We start from the raw sequence: 12,051 nt of genomic DNA, 5'->3' as shown, positions 1-12,051 counted from the left end.
TTATGTTTAAGAGACCACATTTAATCTTCCTGTTTTGTTGCACTGTAGTAGTTGTTACATTTACTTTTATTAGGTTATTATGTATGACACCTCTATTAGGTTTTACCTTAAATTGTCCTTGGGCAGACACACACACCGCTAATATTGGGTATTTTATTGGGTTCGGGATTCCTATGGGTGACTGCCTAGGAGAGAGCGCAGAGAAGCGTGTAAGACTGCGACTCTGCCTCCTGGTCTCAACTCCAGTTTGTCATGGATTACGTCCACAAAGCCCTGAAATGTTTGCCGAAATGAGATCTGCACCTTTCAAAGTAGGGTGAATGCCGTCTCTCTTAATCAGACCAGGTTTTCCCCAGAAGGCTGTCCAATTATTTACGAAGCCCACATTGTTTGCTGGGCACCACCAAGACAACCAGCGCTGAAATGATGATATGCGGCTATACATGTCATCATTGATCAGATTGGGGAGGGGACCAGAGAAGATTACGGTGTCCGACATTGTTTTAGCATAACTACACACCGACTCCACATTAAGTTTTGTGCATTCTGATTGGCGTAAACGAACATCATTACCACCGACGTGAATAACAATCCTACTGTATTTACGTTTATCTTTAGCCAGCAGTTTAAGATGCGCCTCAACGTCGCCCGCTCTGGCCCCCGGAATGCATGTGACTGTGGAGGCTTCGGTCTCTAAATTCACGTGTCTCATAATAGAGCTACCAATAACCAGAGTTGGATTCTCAGCGGGTGTCTCGCTGAGTGGGGAATATCTGTTAGATACGTGAACGGGTTGGTGGGGACCTGCGGGTTTCGCGTTATGCCCCTTCTGAACAGTCACCCAGCCTCCCTGCTGCTCGGGAGTTGCCGGGGGACGGCTAAGAGGAGAGATTAACGGAGAAAGGTAATATCTACATATAAAGACGGAGAAAGTAAACGATAACGGTTATGGTTAAGTGTTAGCACCCCCGAACAAGCTCTTACGTTGATATTAGAGATTTCAATAAATTCAATTTGAAGAAAAAAAGGAAAAAACAAACAAAACGAATATCCGAATAATGATATTGAAACCCGAATAGTACTCCAACGAACGAATATTCGGATATTCGAATATTCGGGTACAGCCCTACTATCTTGGTAAGCTAATGGATCAGAAGAACTCTAGACTATACTGGAGTGGATACAGTAAATTAATTAGACCAGAGACCAGGGGGGTATACTATGAAGCAGGATTTTCGCTTAGCCAGCTAACTTCAGGGAACACTCTGGGTTTCCGGTCCTACGAAGCTGGTTCTCTTTTTAGCAGGCTAGATCTCCATGGTAACTTATGCTGTGCGGCTAACCTGGTCGGGACCAGGTTAGGTTGCAGGCTAAGAGCTCAACTCAGTGAATGCACTGCCTGCTGACCAATCAGAGCTCAGTGTGCGGAGTTTAAAGCAATCAAGTCATATTACAGGAGAAAGCTGCCGTTGCAGGAAAGACGGCCGGCAAAAATCACCGACTGTGTGAACGTGAACATTAATAGAATATCACCTCCCATCTTCAGAGCAATCTGACTATTATAACATTAGCGTTAAGAAAGCTTACTTAAATATCTGCCACAACATAAGTAACCGGATCAAAGTAACATATCACATCATAATGTATCATATATTTCCTTATCTGAGATTTAGCATTTCGTGTTTTGGTTTTACTCAGATTTCGAAGATGCCTGTATACTTCCCAATCGGCTATAGTTCTTGAATGACGATATATCGACCATGCTTTATCCCTTTCCCTAAAGAGACTGATGAGTTCAGAATTTATCCAAGGGAGATGTTGACCTTTGACCTTAACCGTTCTCACAGGTGCATGTTTGTTCATGACATCAGTGAGCTCTTTATGCAGAAAATCCCAAGCATCTTGTACAAAAGGTATTAGTTGAAATCTGTCCCAATTAAGGTCAACAACATCATTAATAAATAAATCAACATTCAATTTTATATATTGTCTGATTTTGACTAGTTTTGGAGGTAGTTTAATTAATTTAATTTTCGATACGCAATAAACAATTGAATGATCGCTGAAGCAATCCGACATGACACCAGCTTTTAAGATTCTGTCAGGATGTGACACCAGTATCCAGTCAAGCAGAGATTGGGTTCTAAGAGTGATACGAGTTGGCTCATTAATTAGCTGTTTAACATTTAGACTACTGAAAAGTTTTTTCTCTCTATCAGAAGATTTATCCAACCAATTTTTGTTGAAATCACCAAGCAAGATTATTTCATTTCCGCAGGAAATGGGGTTGATAGTGTCAATGATATGGTTAAAAGACTCTGCAGGTGAAGAAGGTGGCCTAGAGCTACCAATAGTTAAGCATTTATTTTCATGAAAAATAATTTTAAGAAAAATGCATTCAAAATGTAGAGGCTCTATAGAAGTAGCAATTAGCTCAGTCACAAGGTCAGAGGTCATACATAGCCACACCTCCACCCCTGCTGCATCTATCAGATCTGTAAAGCAAATCATTTGTGATTTGTAGTTCACTATCGGAAATATGACTACTAAGCCAAGTTTCAGAGAGTGTGATGATTTTAGGTTTATGTAGAACAACCCATATCCGAAGTAAATACATTTTGGGCAATAGACTCCTGATATTCAAATGAATGATTTGTAAACCCTTTCATTCATCCAGTCTGGAAATAATAGCAAATAATGTTCCTGTCACTTGTTACGCATAAATGTGATTCATGATTGTAAAGATTGCTAAATTCAACCATTAATGTAAAACAGACATACAAAACATTCAAACACGAAGGGTAATGTGTTATCTCTGAGCAATTACTGAACATTTACATTTCTAAATGCATGCTCCAGACATTTGGAGGAGGGGAGGGTCTGCAGGAAGTGGGGAGGGGTGTGAATGAGGGTTATATTTAGGGTTAGAGCTGCAAAGCTGCAGAGTTTATCTCAGAGAAACATCCGGAGAAGAAGCATGGAGAGAAATGCAACAGCAGGATCCTCCTCTCAGGTCAGTTTGCAGCACGTTGTTGTTCACCAAATAACAGAAAAGGGAAATGTGTGTGAGAACCATGATACTCTCCGTTTGTTCTAAGGGATTTTTCTAAAAGCAAAGTGCTTTGTGAGAAGGATTTCTAATGGAATTTTCCTATTTTTATTTTCTGAAAACTTTGAGCAGGAGCTCCTGGACATTAACTTATCACTGGGACAGTTATTCTTTGTAAATAGACGGAGGGTTTCAGGCATATTTTGACGACGACCTCAGTCTTACAGTAGCTTGGCCTAACAACAGCTAAAGCCTGGTACTGCATGATATTTAGCTTAAGCTAGTTGGCAGAAAAATGCCTCCGTTCTCTACAGATGACTTCCACAAACTTCTACAGAAGATGGCCCTGTTGGAAATGAAAAAGTAATGGTTGGAAGTTAACGTGGAAGTGAATGGACTATGTGGGAATGACACCACTTTACCAGTGTTGCAAAATAATGGAAAAGGGCATGCTAACTCACAGCTAGTTAGTAGCTACAAGGATTCCAAGGAACAGGAGGGCTGTGTACCGGGTAATAAATCTACAAGTGGTAGTCCTCCCTGGAACTCTCTGGGTGCAAAGCCTAAGAGTAAATCATTTCCATGGGATTTGGGAGGACGAATAATAAGCAGAGCCCAGCGCTTTGAAATCTGTGATGCGACCGGCTGGCCTGCATTGTTATCACCCAGGAAGAGCGCCTCTTCAACCCCTCTTCATACTAGGAAACAGCGGACAGCTGCTAAAGGGAGAACTACAAACAATCCTCCTAAACCACCAAGTGTGCCAATCCAGAACAGATACGCTCCAATGACCGAGAACCGGAGATTTATTTCTGATGACCTGGATAACCCGTCCTCTTCACACAGCAGGGTAAGGACCAATAGCTACTCCAAAAGTAAAAGGCTAGAGGGAAAGCTAACGACTGGGCCTGAAACTCTGATTGTGGGTGACTCTGCTGTAAGAGATGTAAAAACTCTCTGACTTGCCTGAGAAGATCCTGCATATTGGGGCTGACTGTGTTATGGAAATCTTAGACCTAGTCAATACTGCGGAGATACACAAGTCAGAAATATCAAACGATAAATGGTGAAACAGACAGAGTTGTCTTTCTGGTTATTTATTTGAAACTTCAAAGACACAGGTCTCACAGAACACACGGTATTCTGAGAGAGTGCGCGCCGAGTGAAAGATACATACAGGCTATATAGGATCTTGCCAGTTCAACAACATTCCGTCACTTATCAGGAGGGGCCCTGGCAGGAGAGATAAGCTTTCCAAAGGAACTGAAACTGTCAATCACTAATAGATTGAACCAGGAACCCATTCAGCAAAAGGGGGAAGTGGGGAAACTTGTCAGCAACACATGGAGGCTAAGAAATGGAGAACTTGATTATAAGACAGGGAAACTAACAGGAACTTGCCCATTGCCCTGTGCTTGGCACCCAGCCCCCTCCTGAAGTTCAGACCTTAGGTGACCTTAAAATGTCACTCACAAAGCAGGCAAAGGACATGAACTGGACCACATCACCCAGACCTTACTCCAACGTTTTAAAAGGTCATGAGTGTCAAAACATCATTATGGAAACTGTTGCAAGTGCTGACAGAGTTTATAAGCTAAAATACATTATTATAGGAACTGCTTTAAGTGCCGACAGAGGTTACAAGCAAAACACATAATTCTAGGAACTGCTGCAATTGATGTGTCCATGTAAGGTAAAATATAAAGTCTGCACTATAAGAATGATAAACTACACGAATAGAAAGTTTGCCATTACAGCTGTGAAAAATGTAGTACTGGATATTGCATATTGGAACAACTGATGTTGTGAAACAACAGTCAGAAGTGCTGAAAGAAGACTTTAAATGTTTGTTGGAAACTGTCAGCTCTCTAAATGCAGAGGTGTTCATCAGTGGCCCTCGACCGCCAGTCAGAAGAGTAGTGGAGAGATTCAGCAGATTGTTTGCACTGAACACGTGGCTTTAAACTGCCTGTACTGACCATTCTGTCAATTTTATTGACAATTTTAACTTTGTTTGGGGCCGCAGATGGAGTTTGCCTGAACAAGTCAGGAGTAAACTTGTTTATCTCTAACATATTAAACTGCCTGCATCATCAATCTGTTCCCTCTGGCAAGGACAAGCCACAAGAGGAATCCAAACAGGAGAAAGACACAGAAAAGGCGCAGAAAACCTTGAAGAAGTATCAATGCACCCGCCTGAGGAATGTCTTGATTATGGGAGACCTATGAGACAAATGAAGGAGTCTCCACCGCCATTCACCCTCCCCTATCAAGACTTTTGAGGATACTCTTCCTTCACCCCCCAGCTCTCTCTACTCTCCACTCACCCTTTCACCCTTGCCCCTCCGCCAGGAGTTCAATGACCGCAAGAAGGTGATACACGTGGTTGGCAGCATGTCCTTTACCCCCGCCCATCAACGACGCCCACCACAATCACAGAAGCAGAGACACGCACCATCTCCCCCGTCTTCATCACCATGCCTACGTCTACCACCCCCCCCCTTCAAGACACTTTTGCTGTCTCCGAAGCATGATAAGAATGTGTGTGTACAAAATATAGCAAACTCTAACTGATATGTGCTGTGTGTAGGCTCAAGGGCAGATGGCACTCACAACTCTTTCCAGGACAAAAAGGGGCACACTCTGGACTTAATTATCTCAAAGGCTCTGAATATCTCTAAAGTTGTGGTGACTGATGTTGCACTCTCTGATCATTCCTGTGTTTTCTTTGAAAGCTCTATTTCTGTTCAAAAAGTGTTAACCACAAGCGATATTTAACTGAAAATACTAGGGAAATGTTTACTCAGATTTTTTCTTCCACACTTGCCCCTCCTAAGATCTCAGTAAATGAGCTAGTAGATCATTTTAATTCAAAATTAAAAATGTTATAGATGCCATTGCTCCAACTAAGGTAAAGGAAGTGACTGACAAGAAAATATACAGTCAGTGCCTCTGCATAAGGTACAGCAAATGTTTTTTCCCTGTGTACACCGAATATCAATTCAAACACCATGACATAATTCCATCAGATTAATGATAAAAACCTAGAGGACATTATTCAACTTCTGAAATCCGCCTCCTGCTTCCTTGATATTATTCCAACAGGATTTTTCAAAAATGTTTTTAATTGCATGGCCTCAGATCTACTTCATATAGTAAACAAGTCTCTTCACTTAGGTGCTTTTCCACAGGCCCTGAAAACTACAGTCATTAAACCGCTCTTAGAAAAGAATAATCTAGATGGATTACAGGCCCATATCAAACCTCCCATTTCTAGGTAAAATCATAGAAAAAGTTGTTTTTCAACAGTTGAGTAATTTCTTGCATTTAAAACACTGTTTTGATGGGTTCCAGTCAGGCTTTCGACCAAACCACAGCACTGTGACTGCTTTTGTAAAGGTCTTCAATGACATCCACTTAAACACAGACAGTGGCAGAACTTCAGTGTTGGATCTCAGCGTTGCGTTTGACACTATTGACCACAACCAACACCTTCTCACTCCCAGCTTGGCTGATGTTGACGTTATGTCAGGGTCCCTGTCGTCACTTTCCAACGCAAGGAGGGGCCCTTTACGGCCCATCCACACAGTGGCGTGCGTCGAAGCTTGCCGGTGGGCGTGTCTGAAACTCGACCAACAACCAATCACATGAATCTCCCGCCCCTGACACACAAGCAGCGGTTTGATTGGCTAGAGCTTGTACTGGCATATCATTTGATTGGCTGACACTTCTGCCGAGGCTTCAAAAGTTGAACATTGTTCAACTTTTGCAGCGAGCCACACCAGCAAAGCTCCGCTTCGCTTCCCACAATGCAGTTCGGCGAAAAGTGACGTCACCCCATTCAAAGTGAATGGTGAAGCTTTCAACGCACGCCGCTGTGGGGACGGGCCGTTAGCGTCGAGTTTCAACTATCAGGGAGTCCCATTGACTTGCATAGAGCTCCCTGGACGTTGGTAATAGACGAGTTGGGATCGCGGCGAAATGTTCTCCGCACCGCAGATCCATTCTCACAGCGTTTATCAACCTTTTTCTTAGTCAATATCAAGCCACACTTATTGTGTTTACTTCTTTATTTTAATTGAATAATGTCTGACTTTTGTTGCCGTCAGTTAGGGGGAGAGTAGGGACTCAGAAAACTGAAATCTGTATTGTTTCATCGGTTTTTCCTTCTAATTTTGTATTATTTTCTAAACCACACACTGTTATTTACGCAACAATAAGACACAATTATCCTTGTGTTCATTTATTTATTTGATTGTATAATGTCGGACTTTTGTAGTCCGAGGACCGAGGGTCGGAGCAGCTCATTCGAACACAGGAAGCTGTATTTTCAAAATAACAGTTCATTTTAATATTATGTTTGATAATATTATTTTTAGTTGAGTTGGGAGTGAGAATGTGTTGCCACAACATATTACTAGACCGACTGGAAAACCATGGGTGGGACTTTCGGCAACAGTTCTAAATTGGTTTGAATCCTACTTAAAGGACAGAAACTACTTTGTTTCTATAGGTAAATACACATCTGAGTTGACAAATATGACATGTGGGGTTCCTCAAGGCTCCATCTTGGGGCCTCTTCTCTTTAACATCTACATGCTACCACTGGCTCATATAATGAAAAACAACAAAATAAGTTACCATAGCTATGCAGATGATACACACATTTACATAACCATTTCAACAGGAGACTATGCTCCAATGCAAACACTGAGTAAGTGCATTGAACAAATCAATGACTGGATGACTTTCTCCAATTAAACAAAGACAAAACTGAGGCAATGGGTTTTGGAGCCAATGCAGAACGTATAAATGTTAGCGCTGAGCTTCAGTCTGCAATGTTCAAAACAAGTTAAAGCCAGAAATCTAGGTGTAGTTATGGACTCTGACCTGAGTTTCAACAGTCACATAAAAACAATTACTAAATCAGCCTTCTATCACCTAAAGAATATATCTAGAAATAAAAGACCAATGTCACAGCAGGATTTGGAAAAACTTGTCCATGCTTTTATCTTCAGTAGACTGGACTACTGTAATGATGTCTTCACAGGTCTCACGAAAAAATCCATTAGAAACTGCAGCTGATTCAGAACACCGCTGCTTGAGTCCTCACTAACACTAAGAAAGTGGATCACATCACTCCTATTCTGAAGTCTTTACACTGGCTTCCTGTGTGTCAAATAATTTATTTCAAAAATACTCCTGCTGGTTTATAAAGCATTGAATGGTTTAGGCCCAAAATACATTTCTGACCTTCTGCTAAATTATGAACCATCCAGAACTCTCAGGTCTTCAGGGACTGGTTAGCTTTCTGTCCCCAGAGTCAGAACTAAACATGGAGAAGCAGCGTTCAGTTATTATGCTCCAAATATCTGGAAAAAACTACCAGAAACCTGCAGGTCCACTGCAACTGACTACTTTTAAATCCAGGCTGAAGACTTTTATTTTTGCCGCTCCTTTTAGTTAAACTATTCATATTTTAAACTGCACTGTAACTTTTATTCATGTATTTTTTCTTTAAAGTTTCTTATATTATCTTTGCTTTTTAATGAATGTATTTGTCTAAAGCACTTTGAATTGCCTTGTGTTGAAAGGTGCTATATAAATAAACTTGCCCTGGAATTATTTTTGTGGTTAAATGTGAAACTTATAATGAAATTAAATGAATAATTAAAAAAGTTTGAAGTGTGAAGCTCTGACTATTAAAGCAGCAACAATCACATTTACTAGGAAAGCAGAAAAGAGACTTGAACATGTTGTTTTTTCCCCACAGACTTGATTCAAATGTTATTTGTGTTGTTAGTTATCTCTGCACGACAGTCTCTTTATCTGTATCCCTCTGTCTGTTTTAGAAAAAAAGAAGAAGAAGGTTACGCAATAGTGTCAGCTGTGACCAGTGTGGGAAATCCTTCTCAAGGTCTGATAACCTGAAGATTCATGAGCGTATTCACACTAGGGAGAAACCGTACAGCTGTGAGAGCGGCTTGGAGGAGGACAAAGAGACCCCCAGAGCTCAGGTGAGTGAGCACTTCATTACAATATATTCCTAACAATGTTGTCCCTTTTACTGAGGTACATGTGTCTTATTTTATGGACTTTAAACCTGTATTAGAACCCAAAGAGGCAGAAAACGTTAGCTCTGTGTTGCTGTGTTTATACATTTAACTCCTTTATTATATAATATTAAATTATACGGAGCATTTTAATGTAGTTTGTCATTGTGGCGCCAACCACTTGGAAAATACTGGGATGAATGTTACTTAAGTAGTATTTTATATTATATTTCGTATGTATTGATATGTACACATTAAACTGTAGTGGAGTAGAAGTACAAGTTAGCTGAATAAGGTACTCAAAGAAAATTAAAGTATGTCAAACTACTACTTTACTTCAGAAAGTGTACCTTGTTACAGTCCTCTAGTCGAGAAATATGCAAACGGCTGAAATTCTTACAGACATGATGATCTTTACATATTTGGTTGATATTGAAACGTTGGCTAATAGGCATTTTTTGGCAACATTTTAATTAAAACATAAACTAGTCATTGGACGACAAGAACTCAATACATCAGACGTCGCTTAAGGAGTGGATGTTTTCAAGCCGCACGCCCGTCTGCAACCCTTTTGTCCGTGTTGATAGGACGTTAGCATCAATTAACATTTCTTAAGTACATTATGATCTTAACGGTGTGCCAACATTACCATCTCTAAAGATAAACAACAATGGAAATGCAGCCCACACAAACACAGAAAGATGATGTGTATTCCTGCTATGATCTACATAAAACGTGTTCACTATTCACAAGGTTAATGTGTTAAAGGAAAGATATTTGCATGCACCCATTTGATGTGAGGGTGATATTTATGTCATATCACAGACTCTCTGCATTTGTGTGCTTTGTTTTAGAAAATAAAAGGAAGAACAGGACTCAAAAGTCACAGCTGTGACCAATGTGGGAAAACCTTCACAAGATCTGGACATTTAAAGAGACACCTGAGTACTCACACTGGAGAAAAACCGTACAGCTGTGACCAGTGTGGGAAAACCTTTTCTCGAGGTAGTAATCTTAAAGTCCACGAACACACTCACACTGGAGAGAAACCATACAGCTGTGACCAATGTGACAAAGCATTCACAAGATCTGATAATCTTAAAGTCCACCAGCGCACTCACTCTGCATCCATCTGATCCTCTTCTGAGTCATGCTAGCATTTGGAGCCAAACATTTCAGAGACATGTTTTGTATATATCTGATATATATTGATGAAAAACATTGTAATAGGGGACCTTTAAAAAAAGAAAATAAACATCTTACAGTGTTGAGACAGTTGTAAAACAAATTGTGAAATGTATAAAACAATGTTTATTTGTTATATAAAAGGGATAATTGCAGGTTTAAGAAGGATATGAACTTGATATGAGATATTTGGGAACATCTGTGGATTGTAAAGTGTGCATGTCATATACATATATAGTATATTTACTTTTAATGCCATTCATGTTTAAAAAATAATGGAGAATATTTTTAAATGTTTGATCATAACCAGTTTATTTATTGTATTCTCTGTGTAAGTAAAGAAGGCTGTGAGATTTGAAAAACTAAAAAAGAGAGTAAGTGAGTCTCAAGTTCAGAAATAGTTATTACATCATGACACAATTCCATCAGATTAATGATAAAAACCTAGAGGACATTATACAACTTCTGAAGTCCTCCTCCTGCTGCCTTGATATTATTCCAACAGGATTTTTCAAAGATGTTTTGCCTTGCATGGCCTCAGAACTACTTCATATAGTAAACAAATCTCTTCACTCAGGTATTTTTCCACAGGCCCTGAAAACTGCAGTCATTAAACCGCTCTTAAAAAAGAATAATCTAGATGCTTCAGTAATGAACAATTACAGGCCCATATCAAACCTGCCATTTCTAGGTAAAATCATTGAAAAAGTTGTTTTTCAACAGTTGAGTAATTTCTTGCATTTAAATAGTTGTTTCGATGTGTTCCAGTCAGGCTTTCGTCCAAACCACAGCACTGAGACTGCTCTTGTAAAGGTCTTTAACGACATCCACTTAAACACAGACAGTGGCAGAACTTCAGTGTTAGTATTATTAGATCTCAGTGCTGCGTTTGACACTGTTGACCACAGCATATTACTAGACCGACTGGAAAACTGGGTGGGACTTTCGGAAACAGTTCTAAATTGGTTTAAATTCTACTTAAAGGATAGAAACAACTTTGTTTCTATAGGTAAATACACATCTGAGTTGACAAATATGACATGTGGGGTTCCTCAAGGCTCCATCTTGGGGCCTCTTCTCTTTAACATCTACATGCTACCACTGGCTCAGATAATGAAGAACAACAAAATAAGTTACCATAGCTATGCAGATGACACACACATTTACGTAACAATTTCACCAGGAGACTATGCTCCAATTCAAACACTGAGTAAGTGCATTGAACAAATCAATGACTGGATGTGTCAGAACTTTCTCCAATTAAACAAAGATAAAACTGAGGTAATGGTCTTTGGAGCCAAGGCAGAACGTTTAAAAGTTAGCGCTGAGCTTCAGTCTGCAATGTTCAAACCAACAGATAAAGCCAGAAATCTAGGTGTAGTCATGGACTCTGACCTGAGTTTCAACAGTCACATTAAAACAGTTACTAAATCAGCCTACTATCACCTAAAGAATATATCTAGGATTAAAAGACTAATGTCACAGCAGGATTTGGAAAAACTTGTCCATGCCTTTATCTTCAGTAGACTCGACTACTGCAATGGTGTCTTCACAGGTCTCACTAAAAAATCTATTAGAAAGCTGCAGCTGATTCAGAACGCCGCTGCTCGAGTCCTCACTAACACTAAGAAAGTGGAACACATCACTCCTGTTCTGAAGTCTTTACACTGGCTTCCTGTGTGTCAAAGAATAGATTTCAAAATATTGCTGCTGGTTTATAAAGCACTGAATGGTTTAGGCCCAAAATACATTACTGACCTCCTG

General features: G+C 40.1%; 1 protein-coding gene across 2 annotated transcripts; it reads left to right on the top strand.

Moving 5' to 3' along the window:
- Positions 1–2,931: 2,931 nt before the first annotated feature.
- Positions 2,932–10,963, top strand: LOC117463594 (zinc finger protein 660-like). 2 transcript variants are annotated; one of them, XM_034105916.2, is made up of 3 exons: positions 2,932–3,013; positions 8,902–9,066; positions 9,957–10,963. In XM_034105916.2, the coding sequence occupies exons 1-3, from the start codon at positions 2,978–2,980 to the stop codon at positions 10,236–10,238; spliced, it is 483 nt and encodes a 160-aa protein (XP_033961807.1). In that variant the 5' UTR covers positions 2,932–2,977; the 3' UTR covers positions 10,239–10,963. The 2 variants fall into 2 exon arrangements, with proteins under 2 accessions (XP_033961807.1, XP_071062589.1); XM_071206488.1 differs by lacking the exon at positions 2,932–3,013 and adding an exon at positions 3,034–3,899.
- Positions 10,964–12,051: the final 1,088 nt, after the last annotated feature.

This window comes from Pseudochaenichthys georgianus, chromosome 18, assembly GCF_902827115.2.
Source record: "Pseudochaenichthys georgianus chromosome 18, fPseGeo1.2, whole genome shotgun sequence".
In the NCBI taxonomy this organism is placed as follows: domain Eukaryota; kingdom Metazoa; phylum Chordata; class Actinopteri; order Perciformes; family Channichthyidae; genus Pseudochaenichthys; species Pseudochaenichthys georgianus.
The sequence above is the reverse complement of the archived record's forward strand: the minus strand, read 5'-3'. Positions and strand labels throughout refer to the sequence as shown.